Here is a 20377-nt window from a genome sequence, read left to right on the forward strand (position 1 = left end):
TATTATTCCGTGTTGCTGTCATGGAATGGAATGCAACTGGTCGTCATTACATCATAGATTACATCATAGATTGCCTCACTCTTTCAAATGTCTCAGGCCATAGCTAAATAACAACACAGGCTACACAGGCATACTGTTCAAGGCTCTGCAAATCAGGAGCTGGTTCAACATACACAACACTTTTCAGATGCCCCTACAAGTAAAAATCAAGGTGGTTTAAGTCTGGTGATAGAGCTGGTCAGAGACAAGGGTCACCTTGTCCTATCTGTCTCCCAGGAATGTGATGTTGAGGTGCTGACATGCAATGACATGGCAATGGGCTGGTACTCCATGATGTATCTGCCATGTTAGTTGTTGTACTGTTACAGGCACATCCTCCAGAAAAATAAGTAGAGTTCTGGATGTGTATGTGTCCATTATGACCTTGTGCTGAAACAAATGGTACAAGAAGATGGTCATCAGTAACCCCTGCCCAAACACTGATGTTAACACATTGATGATGCTACAATTCAGCAATTCCCAAAGGATCTTCTATAGCCCATAGGTGACAGCTGTGTGTGGACATGACTGCATTCTAACCAAAGGGTACATGATCAGTGAATAATACTTACAACAGAAATTTCTTAATGATAGTGGTATGTTGCAAAGCCTTCTTTTGAAGGAAATCCTACTACTGATAATCCTGGCACATGTTGCGGATGACAGGAATGGTACTGGTTTTCACACAGGATGCACATCATTCGTTCATTCACTCCATACTGGGAGATCATGCGTGTGGCACTTGTACTAGTATTCCTCTCAGTACTGTATAGACTTGTTATTGCAGAGCTGGTGTACAAACATGTTGAGCTCAACCACATTGTTCATCTCTCTGAAAGGAAATCTGGTAACACAAACACCAAAAATGCATCAGTTAAATAATAAATTAAGGCCTTGTAATTTGATGAAACAGGTCTAATTGTGTTATTACAGACTCAACATCCATTCCCTTTCTTGTAAAGAATCAACTTGTCCTTTTACTTAATATTCACCGTGCATAAGTGAAAAACTGGAGTCAGCAATTACTGAAGATTAAATCAACAGGACCATTAAACTTTATTAAAGGAAAAAGATGATTTTTTTTATTTGTTTGCATTGTATACGCATATCCAAACTGTTACAGTTTAACAAGTCTCTATTTTGACTGCAATACTTCATTATGTCTTCCAGCAGTTCCTAACCTGATTGCAACCACTGCACTAAGCAGAATACAAGTTGATCCTCTTTGCTGTTGGAACACACTGTGCTTGGCACTATATGACAGGATCCACTGAACAGTTGTCTATGGCACATCGAGGCCCTGCCTTGCCCGTAGCATCCTGTGACGAGCTCTGCTGAAAGCAGCAATCACAGCTTCCACACTGTTAAGTAATGCTGATGATGACAGGTGATGGGGCACATTCTTCCCCCAACCCTTTGCCCTTTCAGATGTCTGGTGAATAATGTCCATTCGAACTGTGACTGTGCCACTGCTAACAGTACGCAAGCCAAACTTGCCAAGTACTGGTTTACCCTGAAAGGAGATGGATTAATATTAACACGTGACACAAATCAAAAATGAAGCAGACAAATATAACATAACAACATCACAGATAAAGAGGCTTTAGAAGGATGAAGAAAGACAGACAACACTGCCAGTGACGATATAGACTGATACTCACTGTAAAGATGACGCACTGAGTTGCAGACATGCACAACAGAAAGACTGCTATACATTACAGTGTTTTCGGCCAAAGTCTTCTTCAGCAAAGAATACTAGCCAGAGCTGCTTCTGGTAGCAGTCATGTGTGTGAGGTCTGCTTGCTTGTGTGAATGTGTGCTTTCTTTGCTGAAGAAGGCTTTGACTGAAAGCTATAATGTGTAACAATCTTTTCATTGTACCTGTCTGCAACTCAGTCAGTCATCTTTACTGTGAGTAGCAATGTATCCCTTTCCTAACATTGTTGATACTCCAACCTGGAATGTCTATTGTTTGATAATTGATTTTCAGCTTTTTCATGAGTCACAAGAAGAAAAGTAACAATAAAGTTTTCTGATTCACATATCTTTCCATTCAGACTGTCAAGCCTGCAATTCTTTTAGTATTTCATTTTACTGTGTAAAAATCATTTTGTTTCATATGACATTTTTAACAGAATACCTAATGATATGTTTGAGGATTTGCCAAAAAGTAATGCCTTCAAATTCTTTATGTGAAAAACCTTTAAAGTTTTTTAAATATTTATTGATATTCAACATCTTTGTTCTTCGTGTCTACATATTTATTTGTCAACATATGTACTCTCCCTGTCAATGAACATATTTCTCTCAATGATGACCAGTTTTTTGATATTGTCAGTGATGAATGTTTTACTTTATTGATGAGCCAGAACCTCACCTCTGCTTGCACAACTTCATCATTATCACACTGAAGTCTTTGTAAGTGTTCTTTAAGTTTTGGCAAAAGATGAAAATTGGATGGAGCCAAGTCAGGAGCATATGGAGGATGACTGATGCCAGTGAACCCCAGGCATTCGATTGTTGCAGATGTCACAAACAGTTATGTATGGGCTGGCACTGTCATGCTTAAGGAGAGGGCACTCTGTGTACTTTTCTGGGGGTCACAGAGTCCCTTGCAGTGTTATGATGGTGCATTTTAGGCATAGATGTCAAATGCACCACACCATGAACATTCCACAATACTTTGAGCACAATTTTCCTTACTGATAGCATGGTCTTGAACTATTTTGGCATCAGTGATCCTTTGTGGCAGAACACCACTGATGCTCTTTTGTTCTGGGGTCAAAATGGTGAATCCAACTTTTATCACCTATCACAGTGTTGTAAAGAGACCCATTATTGTACACAGCTTTCATTTTTCGATTACAAAATGCTGTTTCTCACCCACTGGTATAGATTAACCTGCCATGTTAGACATTACAATTCAGAGCAGTATTACTTTTCAGCATGCCTTCGTATATTATGTAGAAATACAGAAAGCTCGAATAGTTTCCTATTCAACAACTGAGCCATGAAACCAATTCGTTGAATGCAAATGCATAAACTGATTAAATGAACTTTTTTCTGATGAAACATTAGTTAAAACATACCCTTTTCCCAAGCATTTTACTGTCTTTCTGAGCCTTTTTAGAAACTGAAAAAATATCGTTTATGTGTCTCATAGAAACAAGAGGCTGATGTGTTGTATTTTTTTATGCAAACATCTTAGGACTATTGCTGTCCTTGGTATTCCCTAAATGATATTCACTATTATGAGTACTGGAGAATTCACACTGTCAGTTCTATCAAGTTACCCACAATTCCTCCACTGAGCAATTGAAGATATGAGTAATTTTGTTCTTAAAAAGGATATGTACTCTACTTTCAAAGAAATGTGCAATGGTAAGAACAACAGTTTGTCATCAATCCTTTGCAATATTCATAAATGTAAGGCTGATTCAAAAACAGCAACATGCAACCACAGCAGCAAACATACAAAAAATGCTCCAGTTAAGCAGTCTGAAATTTGAACAGCTACTGGATGATTGTGATAAAAATGTAGCTGTGGATGTTAAGATCAATGGCCTTGCTACAGAGGTAACAACAGTTCCTGTCAGATCGCCAAAGTTAAGTGCTGTCGGACTTGGGTGACCATCCAGGTCTGCTGCGCGCTCTTGGCAAGCGTGTGCAGTGACGCCTATCGGCTGAGGATGACATGGCATTCATTCGGTACTGTTAGGTCTTCTGAGGCCTTGTCAGATGGAGAGCGGATGTTAAGACATCCACAGTACACAGATACTTGGGGAGCAGCATGTTTAGACATGTCCACAACATACAAGGTTGGTGAGGTGGTACAAAACGCACATCTGCGTCTAGGGCAAGGTGTGCTGCCATGGAAAAACTCATCTAAAACAGTAAAAGGTTTGACAGACAGCAATTTATCCTTCTCAAATATTCTGCTGCCTAGGCAGATGCAATTGGAATATGGCAGATGCTGACTTTTCAAAGCTCATACTATGAATTAATGTCTTAGCCAGTATACCATGAAGTCTGTAGATTAAGACATCTATCTATTTTAATTACTTCTCACATCAGTATATCATTTTATTTTCTCAGCTGTTGCAGGAAAATTTCTTCTGTAAGTATACTTAATCTGCTTAATTTCTTTTGTAAGTTTGCTTAATCAGTTTCCAGGTTTCCAGTTAGGTGTCACTTTTGAAATAATGCAACATTTCATGATCACCTTGCAAAGTATTAATATAATGCTGATGCTGCCATATTTATATAGGATGGAAGCTGCCTGCCCCTGAGTGCAGGTGCTAAGGTATTGTATTTCTGGCTGTCATGGCAGTGGTTGGAAATGGAAGAAAGCAGTGGGGAGTAGGTTGCGGTGCCACAGGATGTGCCTGAAATTCTGCATGGCTAGTCTTGATCCACCTACATGCTGTGAGCTGTTGGATGGATTTTCACTGTATGGCCAATAAAGTGAGATTCCATGCTGAAGTGAGTGATAGCCTTCAGTCTTGTTGACAAATGTCTAAAGGATCCCTGCTTCTATTGATTATGGAACTTACTTGGTCACATGACTAGGTACAGCCATGTTCCAGTTCAAAGTAGTGTGCATTGTTAGCTCACTGTGTATAGTGTATGTGGAACATGTCTTTGCAGGCAGGTGTGATGACCTGTTGTTAATGTCATTACATTTATTGAAAACAAGATGGAATGACAGTGCTGATACAGAAGCTGATGGAAAGTACAAGCGAAATGTTAAAGTTGAGTAAGTCAATAGTATGGAATTTACAAAAGGAGGGAAATGAAGACAAATGGAGTGGGATTGATGTATCTACCCCAAACAAGAAGAATCAAGAATGTGATTTTCACTCTGCAGCAGAGTGTGTGCTGATATGAAACTTCTGTGCTGATATGAAACTGTGTGCCGGACCGAGACTCGAACTCGAGACCTTTGCCTTTTGCGGGCAAGTGCTCTACCAACTGAGCTACCCAAGCACAACTCACGCCCCGTCCACATAGCTTTACTTCTGCCAGTACCTCGTCTCCTACCTTCCAAACTTTACAGAAGCTCTTCTGCGAACCTTGCAGAACTAGCACTCCTGAAAGAAAGGATATTGCGGAGACATGGCTTAGCCACAGCCTGGGGGATGTTTCCAGAATGAGATTTTCACTCTGCAGTGGAGTGTGCGCTGATATGAAACTTCCTGGCAGATTAAAACAGTGTGCTGGGCCGAGACTCGAACTGGGGACCTTTGCCTTTCGCGAGCAACTGCTCTACCAACTGAGCTACTGTAAAGTTTGGAAGGTAGGAGATGAGGGACTGGCAGAAGTAAAGCTGTGAGGACGAGGCATGAGTCGTGCTTGGGTAGCTCAGTTGGTAGAGCACTTGCCTGCGAAAGGCAAAGGTCCGAGTTCAAGTCTCGGTCCGGCACACAGTTTTAATCTGCCAGTAAGTTTCAAGAAGAATCAAAGTGCTCACAATGAAATATTTATTGCCAATAAGGATAAATGTATTATTATGTAGCAGAATTAAAGCAGATATAAAACATGGATTCATACACATTAGACTGTAGACAAATGTTACCAAAGGGAGACTACGCAAGAAGTATTGTTGAACAGAACTGCTGGTTAACAATAAACTGTTGTGGATTCAGGCACTGACTTGGGATTTGTTCTGGGAACTGTTTTCATATATGACTTGAAAAACAAAAATCAGAATAGTTATATAGAAAAAGACACCAATTTTTTTTAAGAAATGTGTATAAACTCAGCTTATTCCAGAATTATCGCCTAAAAGTTAAGTCATTTTTATAATGCTCCATATCACAACAAACAGGAGAATAAGTGCCACCTTCTTCTATTTTGTCAAAATTTGAAATATCCAGCAGACTGTCCAGTAATCACATACCTTATGAACTACATCTAAGGAATGCAAGACATTTGGAGATAGTTAAGGAGCATTAACCTTTGTCTTTTATACAACTGACAAAATTTTGGAAGAAAACCAATTTTGTCACACTATTACTCTATATCACCCCAACCTACATTCCCAGAGCTGATGTATAAGATTTATAGTCACAAATTGTCAAACATGTTTTTGGAGTGGAAATTTCATGCTTGTGGGACATAAGAAAATAAGAGAAAAGTGACAGTCTTGTTGAAAATAGTGTTATTTTGATGGACGGAAAATTGAAGGCATATTAGTCCATCAGCATAGATTTGAAGAGAGTCACCATTATCATCCGCAAATGAAATAGCAGATGCCAAACGATTATAAACAACTGAGGAAGACTGAAATATCAGTGTAGTTCTATTACTGTTGCCAGCAAAGCATTGTTAGCAGTTAAGGTCAAATATATACACTGGACATTCTATTTCTGTTCTTGTTCTAAACGGTCATTTAAGTCAGTGACTATTATAGCAGGCAGGGAATTGATTTCTGTACCTCTCACATAAGCTAAGTCATATTATTGCATGTAGTGATGTACAGACCAATAGCAACGTGACAGTTCGTCAGTTGTAAAAATATTGGGACATACACTAAAATACCCCCCCCCCCCCCTCCCCCATTTATTTGGCATAAGTATAATGGCGCTGCCATCCTGGCCAGATTTCTGACTCCTTTGCAGGATAATAAATGATATCCTCTATGGACAAAAAGTGAACCAGATTATTACTTTCTGTTCTTTGTGTCACCAGGTAAAATGAGTGAATGAATGAATCTTTCTGCACTGTCCTTCCTGTCTCCATCATTTCCAGAAGAGGGAAAAACTGGGCCAGGAGTGCCATCTGTTCAACTGATAATGTTCTTGTTAGTGCAGTTGTTTCACCTTTGATTTCAGTTTTTTTCTACTGGTTGCTTAAAGAAACAAAGTTTAAGATACTCTATAATTAAGAACAAATGTAACAGAATGCAGGAAAGCAGCAACTATTATTCACCGAGCACAAATGTGTAGATACACCACACTATAAAAAAAAGCAGAGAAAGTTCTTACTTGTTAATGAACTAAATGATGAATATGATGCTAACAACACTGTGAATAATTTGATTTGTATGCAAACATTACTGTACCTTACCCTACAGGAAAAATAAATATAAATTTATTCAGTAGTTTCAGTTTCAGTACTTATTAGCAACTACTAACCTTTACTGCATCTGGCACTCCAGCTATGTCCATTGAAACATTACAACCACCTCCAACAAAGAAACGTCTCATTTCATGTAAGCGTCCATCCGGTGTGAACCGCCAAGAGGGTACAGAAAGAGTGTGACGACCTGCGCTGTTAGGCAAAGGTACATGGCAGTAGCCTTCCACACGGAAACGGCCCCAACTATCTAGCGAAGCAACTCGCATCAGTAGCTGGGGGCGAAGGCACTGTGTTTCTGCAACAGACATTCAGTTTAGTAGATGTTGAAGCATGTTTGTTTTAGCATGTATGTAATATGTTTGTAATATCCTAGACACAAGCTGAGCAGTGTGTGTTGGTGGCAGTGACGTAGTGTACCTGCAATAGGGCAACAAAAAAAGGCTGATAATTTATAAAGAAATGGGTTGATAGGGTGTGATTTTAGAATTGATTTTTTAGGATTTAATAATTTCCTAGCACCAGAGTAAAGAACTCCACTATTGAATTGAGATAAGGTTTTACAATATATGTGGAAAGATTTTACATCTTATCTGGTAATTATGTATGCCAAAGTTTCTTTGAAATTGGCCATCATTACTCATTTATGCATTCACCACATCCTGCCGATTTTGTTATCAATAATAACATTCAAGAATGTGCAATGAACTAATATATTCATTATAAAAGAGAGAAAATTAATGGAAACATCTTCTACAGGCTGCACTGACAATTTCCTATCATACAGTAATAGCTCCTTTTGCCCCTGAAAAGTCTGTAAATCAATATCTTACACAGTTATCAGGATATTTTGGAGGGAAAAGAAACTACTACTTTAGTTTTTGGCCTGTTTCATGGAGCATATTTGTGACTCCCTATGCAGTGAAATGTGTCAGTAACTTTAGATGTATAATGTGTAATTTTTGGCTACATACTGGCCATTTATATAAATGATATTTTTTTTTAATTGTAAGCAACAATAAAATTTGATAAATATAATCTATTCATAAATCCATCTACAGAGCAGGAGTTGTCAAACAGAAATGATTTCAATTTGGTTTCCTTAATTTTCATTATTTTCTGGCACCTTTAACTCATACAGAGGAAGACAGCCAATATTTTATGACTACATACTTTGTTCCTTCTTGTGAAAGAGTGAGGCGAAGTTGTGGATAATGGAGCCTATCTTTGTTTCTAGCATTATACAGTGAAACTTGCTCAAAAAGGAATTGGCATGGAACCAAAATAAAATTTTCTATGCGTTTGAAACAACATGGTATTGCTGCCTTTCCAGTCATTGGTGGCTTGTTCATTTCATGAAATGTGTTTCACAGCAGTTCACTGAGTCTTTCGTTGGACACTTTTCCATTGGTGCACTCTTCACCTCGAGTTGGTGATTTTGAAGGCCGTGTGCAATAAAACAGTCCCGTTTCATCAGCACTGAAGACATCTTTTGGGTCATAATTTGCAATTAGGTGCTACAGTATTGTCTTTCATTCTGTTGCTACACTTTCCTACACATCTTTAGCTTCTCCACACATTTATTCCACACAATGTTGTTGTGCCTAGCTTTGAAACTGTCCAGCCATCCTGTGGACACATTAAACTCCATATTTCCAAGCTCTTTAGTGACTTTCAGAGCCTCACTCTGCAACATGGATCCAGACAAAGGCAACTTTTTTGCCCATGCACTTATGAACCATTCCCAAACTATCTCATTAATTTCTTTATTTCCTGTCTTCTTCATCTCATATCTTATCTCTGTTTCTTAAAGTATCATAAATTTGTGTTTTATCGCATTTGAATCACAGCATTATTTTGTGCACAGAAAGTCTGTCTGCCTTACTCACCTCAATTACCTTAATCTTTTCATTAAAGAGCAGTTAGGATAATTGCTAATATAAGCAAACGCCAGTCCTGTAGGGACTATTTCAAAAATTATAAATTACTGACTGTTTACTCATTGTTGTATTTAAGACCATAATGTTTGTAAAAGAGAACGAGGAAAATAGTGTAAAGAACAGTGACATCCATAATTACAATACTTGAGCCAAAAGTGACTATCATAGGATACGGACTAACAAGAAAGCTACAGACCACAGTCCATATGTAACTGGGAGACAATTCTATAATAAGTTGCCAAAAAATATAAAGCAACTCCAAGGCGATCTTCCCAAGATCAAGTTGAAAAATTGGTTAATAAAAAGATGTTTATACTCATTAAAAGAATTCTGAGCTGCAGTACTGCTAGTTTATTCTTTTACATACTGTGGTATATTAGTGGTGGTACTGATATAATTGGCTAAAAAATGGCTCTGAGCACTATGGGACTTAACATCTGAGGTCACCAGTCCCCTAGAACTTAGAACTACTTAAACTTAAAGACATCACACACATCCATGCCCGAGGCAGGATTCGAACCTGCGGCTGTAGCAGTCGCACGGTTCCGGACTGAAGTGCCTAGAACCGCTTGGCCACCGCGGTATAATTGGCTAATTGATGTATATAATCATTATATGTATGGAGTGATATATAATGTGCTAATGTGTTTATAACATTATTGCATGGAATGATATACAATGTGCTACTTGATGTATATATTCATTCTTAGAATGACATGATATTGATATAATTGTACAAAAAATGATGATGTCCAAGACTGTAAAGTTAACATGGACGAATAAACATTATTATTATTATTCTTTCCTGTCTCAGACATCATTATTATTATTATTATTATTATTATTATTATTATTATTATTATTATTATTACTATTATTAGCAACACACTCTTTTTGTTTGACATCATGTTATCACTTAAAGTGCTACTAATCAACTGAATCTGGCACAAAATAATGCAGGTAATGCATTTCCTTGGAATGCTTGACCTTGCTGGGTAAAACCATTATTTAACGGAACAACGCCCACCTCTCTCATTGTGCAGATTGCAGCAGAGTATTTGTAGGTGTGCAACAATGTTACAGTGTGCGTTAATGCACATAATAATAATGGCAACTGAGAAATGCTGACAAACAGTGCGCTCAAGAACGGAGCATTTCCTACGGTTTACTGACACTGCATGTAGCTTGTTCATTGTTACACAGGGTGGTGTGGTTTGATGTCCACTCCCGCATCACCGCACTGTGCTGTGCTTAACCCCTTTTCTCAGTTTTGCGCTGCATAACAGCATTCCCAGGGCAGTATAGTCTTTGCGTTAAAAGTGGTGTCCCTGTAGAGTTGTGGATAACTAATGTATACTGTAATACATTAAAACTGTATAAGTTCTTTCCGACATCATGCAATCAACTATTGATTAAGTCTTAAAATTTGCATTCCATTTCTGTCTTAGACATGTTCTGCTTTATACAGAAAATTGGCATATAGAAGTGTATTGAATACTTTGAGAATGAAATACTTGTACGATCTGGACTGATTTCCAAATTATACAAGGTTTACTGTATTTATGACTGCTACTGTTATTGTCAAATTGTGCCTGATTCTTCACAACAAACTTCTAAAGGAGTAAATGTATTGTGGTGCTGTTATTAGCATACCTCATTTCTCTTTCCTCCTTTCCCTTCTTTCCCTCCCTCCCCTCTTCCCCTCCCTTCCCCCCTCTTCCCTTTCCCCCCTTTTCTCCTTTCCCTACCCTCTTTCCCTCCTCCCCTCTTCCCATCCACTCCTCCGTCCCTCCCTCCGCCCTTATTTTACCTTGCATACAAAAACCTAAGTTTATAACTATACCTTTTACTACTATTTAGGGGTAATTTCAAACAAAATAGGCAAGCTGTATGAAAACACAGATGTCAGAATAACTTTTGCCACCACTAAAAATTTAAGAGAGAAACTGGTGCATAACATCACACAAACAGCCGAGAAACAAAGCAAATCAGGGATTTATAAAGGAATGAGCAACCATTGCATTAGAAGTACATTAGCCAAACACGCAAAATTTTTAATACCCATTTTGAAGAACACACAAAGCTAACAAATTAGCTACAGTGAAGCGTACAGATAAAACAGGACACAGTGTTGCAACAGACTACACTATTAAAGTGCTGCATACTTTACAGAAGAGATAGAAAATGGAGATCTAGAAGGAAATGGAAATATTCATCTGTGACCAAAAGTGTAAAGATGAATTGTAAACGAGATTACAGATTTCAAGAACTCACATTTCTTCACAAATATCATCTCAGTACTACTAAAACAGACAATACATAATGATTAAAAATATATATGAATGGTATTCCAATAGCAATATCTTTGTAATTCTTTAACATAATAATTCTTATATATGGAAACAGTCATGGCCGCAAAATAGCCCAAAACATCGCGAATATCCAAGATGACTTCACAGCTGTGGTTCACATTCAACCTGGTGCACCTCTTTTTGCTGTACTGAAGCCGTGTGTGCAACATAGTGAATCGTTCTCAGTGAATGATTATGTCATTATCATTGGTGGTACAAATGATGTGGCTAAAAATGAAGCAAATGACACTATCAGGCACATGAAAGCAACACTCTGTAAGTTGACTGGCACCAAAGTAATTGTCATTAACATTCCACAGAGACATGATCTAATGGGCCAGTCTATTGCGAACTTGGAAGTGCATAAAACAAATGTTAGGCTTAAAACAATATGTAACAAACTTCACAATGTGTATTTGGTAAACGTCAGTAACCTAGATAGAAACCTGCACACAACTCATGGTATGCACGTGAACAAGAGAGGTAAAAAGATTGTGAGTAAATTAATTATTGATGAAATCAGACGAAACATTACACAAAGCAGTGTAAATAAGTGCATTGCTAAGGAATGGCACAACCCACCCAAACAGGACTTGCCACACAAAGAGCTACAGCTGACAAGCCAAGGAAACTAGTAAACCATGCTGGACAGCCTGGTAGCTCTAAATCTCCCTGTATGGTCCAGCAGGAGAAACTTAGCCCTAATATCATACAGCAGAACCCTTGTACTCTTAAAAACAACCAGTCTGGTACGGTGGCATGTCCATCAAGCTTTCAACAATCCGAACTCACTTTCAAATTAATTCAGCAGAACTTTTAAAGTCTTGGCAATAAGCACAACGAGTTGGATACCATTGCACCAATTGATAACCCTGATGTTTTAGTTATACGTGAACACTGGTACACAGATGAGCTAATTAGTGTATGTAAGCCACTTTCCATGATCTTTTGCTCTGCCTTCAGTAGAAAAGAGAAACATGGTGGTGGGGTAGCTATCTTTGCAGCCAGTGGTAGTAATTATAGTGTAATAGATGTAAGTGCTTTCAGCATTGAGGGTGTAATAGAACTAGCAGCAATTAATTATAAATGGGGGAAAGAGAACTTAATAATTATAGGCCTATACAGACCTCCATCTGGTAGCCTAGATAGTTTCTTTGATGTTCTTAATGACCTGCTGTTGACATTGACAGTAAACACTGCAATAAAAATGGCTGGGTTAACATAATACTAACTGGAGTTATAAACATTGACTTGCTGTCCAATGACTCTGTATCTAAAAAACTAATGCTAATACTAGCTCAATTTAACTTAACGTTTCTGATAAACGAGCCCACTAGAGAGGTCAATAGTGTAAAATCATGCATTGACAACATTATAACTAACATGTCCCACTTTACATGCAGTGCATCAGTTATGAAGCTTGCCATTTCTGACCACCATGCAATACAGGTATTGATAGAAGCTGAAAATCTTCATGTCAATAGAAAAGAGAAACAATATGTCACAAAAAGAATCACCAATGACGACAATGTTAAAGATTTCAACAGTCTGCTGAAAAGCTTACAATGGGGTGAAAAAAAAACAGCATTACTTTCAGTGATTTTTCATCAAATTTTTATTATTGCTTCAATGTCTTATGCCCAGAAATGACCTTTACAGTAAATGACTGCAAAAAGATACAAAAAATAACTGGATAAATCATGAAGTAAAAACAGCAAGAGACAAACTTAGATTTTTCCAATATGCAATGATAAATAATAACAATAATAATAGACTAAAGGTAGAATTTAAGAACTATCAGGATTACTATAAAGATCTTCTCCTAGAAACTAAAAGTAAATATGTAGCCGCAATGTTAAGAAACTCTACTAACACAGGTTTAGCTGTTTGGAAATTAATAAATAGCTTTAGGTATTGTAAGGACAGATCAACAAGTGATTTTACTATAAACCATAAAGGGCGTATCATGAAATGTCAATGTCAGATTGCAAATGTTTTTAATGAGTATTTTTCTTCTGTTGGAAAATCTGTCAATGACCATTTTAAGAATCTTCAGCACAGATATAGGGGCATTCCAATCAAACAAAGCATATACTTGGCCCCAACTAATAGCAAGGAAGTCAAAAACATAGTAATGTATTTAAAAAATAAAAAATCAACAGGCTATGATGGATTGTCTATCAGTACACTGAAAAGATGCATAGACAACATATCTGATGCCATAGCCACAGCAGTAAATGTTGTAATTGCATCAGGTTGTTTCCCAGATAGTCTAAAGACAGCACAAGTAACTCCGATTTACAAGAAAGGTGATAAATCTAAAATTGAAAACTACCGCCCCATCTCAATCTTACCTGCATTTTCTAAGGTAGTTGAGAAAGTTTTTTATACTAGACTAATGACATTCCTGAGTCAACACAATTTAATATTTGAAAATCAGAATGACCTTATGAAAAACAAGCCAACATCAGTAGCAGCAGCACAATTAATAGACAAAATAATAATGGCCATAGAGAACAAGGAGTATGTAACTGGAGTGTTCCTTGATCTAGAAAAAGTTTTTGATTGTGTCAACATCACCATATTACTTGACAAGCTGTGGAACCTGGGTATCAGAAGAACTGGCTATGAGCTAATAAAATCGTATATGATCAATAGAAAACAATTTGTCTTGCTTAGAACAAACAGTGGGTCTTACAAATCTAAAATTACTGATATCAAATATGGAGTGCCTCAAGGTTCTGTCTTGGGACCCCTTCTTTTCTTGATTTATGTTAATGATATACAGTATTGTTCTCCGAAATGTACAAAAATATTGTATGCAGATGACACATCAATAGTGTGTAAACACAAGGACTATGAGAGTCTGGAGGTACTGTGCAACAGTGTAACTAATGAAATAGTCAAGTATTTTAATGAAAGCCATCTAAATGTAAGTGCTCCATAGACTGCAATGATGGAATTTAACGCAAGGAAACAAATAGAATTTGACATGAAATCATCCATAGGAAATGACATTGTAAAAAAGGAAAAAATGGACAAAGTTCTTGGGAATTACAATCCAGGACAGCCTCAAATGAGACATGCATATTGATTCCTTAGCATGTAAGCTGTCGAAGAATGTGTTTGCTATAAATATGATTAGCACATATTGTAAGGACACGTGTGTACTAAAAACTGCTTATCATGCCCTATTCTCATCGAACTTAAACTATGCTGTAGAAATATGGGGTGCAACAACTCAAGCCAACCTAAGCACATTATTAATACTACAGAAAAAAAGTTATCAGAATTATTTGTGGTGCCAAACCTCGAGAATCATGTCGAAATCTGTTCCCAAAATTAGGTGTGCTTACCATTATAAGTGTATACATACTGAAAGTTATATTGCTTGTGAAAACAATAAATCCAAATTTCAACTGTGACCTGCACCAGTACGATACAAAGCAAAAGTTCAGATACCATGTAAATAGCCGCAGAACAGCTTTATATGGAAAAAAAAAATGGACTTCATTATGGGCTGAAGCTAGCCAATGCCCTACCAAAAAGTCTCACAACCCTTCCTATTAACAAATTAAAAGATCAGCTAAAAAGAATTCTAATTGAAAACCCAGCTAAAAAGAATTCTAATTGAAAACCCTTTTTATTCCCTAGACGAGTATTATATCTGTACGAAAAATGCTTCATAAGTATGTCAAGCTCATAGTTTTAAGTAACCTACAACTAATATAATGTTGATAAAAACAATATTTGTAATATTGTGATTGTATACTACCAAATGCAAAATCCATCAAAATGTAAAATTTATTAATACAAACAAATTTTTAGTTTGTAATTTATAAACTGACGTATTCAGAAGAATAATCTGTATGATGTCCTGAAACTATATTATTTCTAGGGATTGAATTTGATTATTCGATGTTGAATAAATATTATTAGTATTATTTTTTTTATTATTATTATACTGTCATTTTTAACATTAAATTGTCACAGTTTTTCTTATTGTAATATATGTTGTCAACCAATATCAGAGATGTGACAGTAAGATGTACAGGAGACATTGCAAGTGACTGATAATACAAGGACTGAAAAATCAGTAGTTAAACTGAACTAAGCTTTGGTTTTGACTGTCACCTTATTTCTGCTGTACATTAGAGTTGATTTTGGTGTCACATTTTAACTAGGGCCTATCCTTTGAAAGTTTATGAATGGGGTTTAATAAGATCCAAGGAGCTATAACAATGAAGATAACTAAACAAATTCATATGAACAATGCGAGTGATTACTTTTAAAAAAATTATGTGAACAACATAACAACAAATGAATGTAGCCTGAAGATGATGTTTGTACCTCAAAACAAGCTGCTTCATTAAATCATTTAAATCAACAAAATTTTGTGACTGGTAGCCTGTGACAAATCTTTTCATATTTTTGAAACAGTTATGGTTGATTAACAGTCAATATGGCATTTAATTGTTGCTGAACTCCGATATTTAGTAAGATCTGTATTATGTTTCCAATGCAAGTTCTGATCAGTAAGCACAACCAAGAAATTTGAACAAACACTTCTACATATTTCCTTTTCCTCTTGCTGCATTGTTATTGACAAAGATATCTCCCGCCTTATACAGAAGTGATACTCTATTTTTTACATGTTGCATAACAGACCCTTTAACATGAACCAATAGCTAATACTTTTAAATATTTCATTCCACCTCTTCTGAGCTGCTTGTATTATCAGCACAGAGCACTCCTTCTGCTTTATCATTGTAAAACAGACTGTAACAATGGAAAATCCAGGATGGAATAATGCCGATATTATGAAAAGGATAGACTGCTACTCACTGTATGAAGGAGATGCTGAGTTGCAGACAGGCAGAACACATTACAGTTTTCGGCCAAACGGCCTCCTTCTAAAGTAAACACACACACATTCTTGCAAGCACAACTCACACAACCATGACCACTTTCTCTGGCCATTGAGGCCTCAGCAACCAGAGACGGTGTCTGTGTGAATTGTGCTTCTGTAAAAGTGTGTGTGTGTGTGTGTGTGTGTGTGTGTGTGTGTGTGTGTGTGTGTGTGTTTTCCTCTTCAGAATGCCTTTTCAGTGAGAGCTCAAGTGTGTAGCAGTCTTTTTGTCTGCAACTCAATATCTCCCCATATGGAGACCAGCAAACTATCATTTTAATAATACTGTCATTAAGACAGAATACAATTAATATAAAGCAAGAACAGAAGCGATCTCAGAACCCTGTGGAACACTGGCAGTAAGTAACCTGTCTCTACTTAAAAGAACATTCATCATGAAATGTGCATGACTTATGTAATATGACCCCTTGCTTCCTATCAGTTAAATACGAAGTGAAACACTTTCTCATTAGTTTTCTAGTTATACATTGATGTAAAGATGTTTTCTAGATTGGCATACAGACAGCTAACATAGGATAATAGTCATCCACATGCTCTAAAAACTGAGATCTATTTACATAATGCTGTAAGAAGGTTTTCCCATCTCAATTTTATATTACTTTGTTATTTAAAGGATTTCTGAATGAGGTATATTTTGTATTTACTATTGAATCTGCAAGGACTCCCAATTACTTGGGATTTAATTTTCCATCAACAATAATGTTATTAGATAAAATCCAACTTATTGTTTTATCTCCACAGGCAGTTTTCCAAGCCATTTACATCAATATGTAGAATACCACTCTCACCATACAGACAAGGTTTTGCAGTAGTCTTCAGTCTGCAGCTCTTCAAGTTCTCTATCCTATGCAAGTCTTTTCATCTCCAAATAATTATTACAACCTTCACAGTTTTGAACCTAGGATGGTCAATGGAACACTACCTTCCAAAGCAGGGTTCTGTTGCCAAACCAGCCTATGCAACATCCTAGCCCATAACAATGCCACTCCAACTTCCAACCCCTTACTACAGGAATCATATACTTGTGGTAGACCAGAGTTCAAGACCTGCTCAATCCGTGCACCCAGCGCTTCCTATTCCAGTCTGTCACAGGCTTATCCTACCCCGCAGAGGCTGGCCACCTGTAAAAGCAGCTGTGTCATATAGCAACTCTGCTGCAAACACTACACAGTTTTTCAGTAAGTATGATTACCAATCAGCTGTCTGTCACGATGAAAGGCTAGTGCCAAACTATTGCCAAGAAAAAAGTTGACCACTGATGGCTCAACATGCAGCTGAGCATAAAATGCTCAATTTCAACAGGTGCTTCAAAACCCAGGCCATCTGGATCCTTCCCTCCACCACCAGTTTCTCTGTACTATGCAGGTGGGAGTTATCTTTGCAACAGATCCTTTGGTCCCATAATTTTCTTGGTCTAAATTTTCAATAACCCATTGTCCCCAGACCCTCCACCCAAAAGTTTCTGCTTCTTCTGTGCTGTCACCCCCCTCCAATTCCTGTCCCAATATCACCTCCAGTGTGCACTGTTCCCCACCAACTCTGACAACCATGGATCACTTGCCTAAACTGTGCACCTGCCAACTCTCCCTCCTGCATTCCTTGCCAGCAAGCCAGCTACTGGCTGCCTCCCTTTGAGCCACTAGACACTCACCCACAATGCCTCCCCTGCCTCTCGCCTCTCTTTTCCTCTACCAACCTCACTCGACACAATCCCCAGTACAACTTATCCATGTGCCGCAACTGGCAATGTCTGTCCACCATGTGTGTGTGTGTGTGTGTGTGTGTGTGTGTGTGTGTGTGTGTGTGTGTGTGTGTGTTTTACTCTAGCTCAAGATGTTCTGAAAGCTAGCAAGTTTGGGGTAGACAGTCACTAAATACAAGCATGCTAACCTTCTCCGAAGTAACACCTAGATATGTACAAGGGGTCATAAAACAACTGAAATCATCTGATAGCTTAGATATATATGGCATATCATGCAACCTGCTAAAAAGAGTGTGTGATTGCATTCTGTACCCTTTAACCCATTGCATAAACAAGTGCTTACTTGAGGGATATTTTCCTGATGACTTAAAACTGTCTAGGGTCGTCCCAGTATACAAAAAGGGAGATAAAGACTCTCCATCTAGTTACAGGCCTATTTCAATAGTACCCGCATTCTCCAAGGTAATAGAATGCATCATGTACCAACAATTATCATCTCACTTTGAGAATCTAGGAATAATTAATGCTACACAATACGGGTTTAGGAAGAATCTGTCAACCATTGATGCAATCGACACGGTAGTCAGTTACATCCTCAAAGTTTTTGAGAACAAAGGCTTTGCTCAGGTCTCATTCTGTGACCTAAACAAGGCCTTCGACTGTGTTGAGCACACGCCACTACTAGAGAAACTAGAATTCTACGGCATCAAAGGAAACAGTCTCAGACTATTAAAAGCTTACCTCAACAACCGTAAACAGGTAGTTTGTGTTGGTAAGGAAATGTCAAACATAGAAAATGTTAAAGTAGGTGTGCCTCAGGGATCTGTACTGGGGCCCTTCCTGTTGCTGATAATGATCAATGACCTCCCCTCGTTTATTAGATCCACCACTGTCTTGTATGCAGATGATACGACTTTTCTTCATAGCAGTAACAATCTTAATGATCTTAAAACCTGTGCTGAAAATACACTCACTAATGCAGCATATTGGTTCAGAGCAAATGGTTTCCCGCTAAATGAAAATAAAACTCAGCAGATAATCTTCACTCTAAGAGACAAGACACTATCTGATGACCCCAGTTCTGTAAAATTCCTGGGAGTTTATTTAGACGAAAAGTTATCCTGGGGCCAACATGTAAACTATATTAGTAGTAAGCTATCTAGAGTAATTTATTTATTAAGACAACTCAGAAATTGTGTACCCGAAACATACATCAGATCATCTTATTTTGCATTTTTCCAAAGTATATTATCCTATGGCATTATCTTGTGGGGTAACTGTAGTCATATACATGACATCCTATTATTGCAGAAGAAAGCCATTAGGATAATTACAAATTCTTCACATAAGGCTCACTGCAAACCCTTATTTACCAAACAAAAAATTATGACTGTAATAAACCTCTATGTATACAATGTCTTAATCTTTATGAAGAAGAACCTACAAGATGTGAAACGTAGAGAAAATGTACATTGTTACAACACAAGAAGCATCAAACACATATACACGCCTTACCACAGACCTTCAAAATCAATAAATAGCTATGAAGTCACAGGGCACAAACTATTTAATAAGCTGCCACATGCCATACAGGATCTTCCTGAACATACATTCAAAGAAAGACTGCATGAATGGTTTATTGCCCACCCGTTCTATGATATCAATGAATTCTTCAACTGTAAAATGCAGTAATCCAACAGATGACCCACTGTACATTTATTGTAATATAAGCTAAAATATTTCAGTAGTCAATACCTTATCACACTGTATTATAAATTGTAACTTCATTTGACGTTGTCAATTGCTGTAATGGCCTAAAGACAATAAAATCTTTATTATTATTATTATTATTATTATTATTTGTTTTCTTTTTGTGTGTGCCTGCCGACAGCTCAACAATTCTGCCTTTCAACGACTCTCTAACCCAACAATATTTTACCTCATATTGCTATGCATGATTATATTAGGTATCTTAATGACTACTGAGATTTCAATATGCATGAACTCTCGTATGTAAATAACACTCAGTCTGAAATCACATTTTTTCATTTGTTGTTTATGTCATTATTGGCATCAAATTTGGCTAAGCATTCTAACACGTACCTACTTAACAAAATATTCTATTTCAGTATTTATTTATTCAAATGTTTATTTATTCAGTACTTGGAAGATTAGCTGCAATACTGTCTATAGATATTAGGAAACTTATGAGCTGAATGGGGAAGCGAGAAAATACAGATTTGTAAGAAAAGTTATACACAATGTCAATTGGAGGACATTGAAATAACTAAATAAAATGATAGTCTTGTTCAGCTTTCCATATGGCTACCTGCAGGTT

The 20377-nt window shown here is 37.3% G+C and overlaps 1 protein-coding gene across 2 annotated transcripts in view; it reads right to left on the reverse strand.

Annotated features, from left to right (window-relative positions):
- Positions 1–912: 912 nt before the first annotated feature.
- The window catches only part of LOC126100411 (Meckel syndrome type 1 protein), a 121109-nt gene continuing 101644 nt past the window's right edge, over positions 913–20377 (reverse strand). For both annotated transcript variants that reach the window (XM_049911005.1, XM_049911006.1), the window contains exons 7-8: positions 7176–7414; positions 913–1552 (exon numbers count right to left, since the gene is read on the reverse strand). In XM_049911005.1, coding sequence (XP_049766962.1) covers positions 1322–1552; positions 7176–7414 — 470 coding nt within the window. In that variant the 3' untranslated portion in view covers positions 913–1321. The remainder of the gene's footprint in view (positions 1553–7175; positions 7415–20377) is intronic.

The sequence above is a fragment of the Schistocerca cancellata genome, chromosome 9, assembly GCF_023864275.1.
Source record: "Schistocerca cancellata isolate TAMUIC-IGC-003103 chromosome 9, iqSchCanc2.1, whole genome shotgun sequence".
Classification (NCBI taxonomy): Eukaryota; Metazoa; Arthropoda; class Insecta; order Orthoptera; family Acrididae; genus Schistocerca; species Schistocerca cancellata.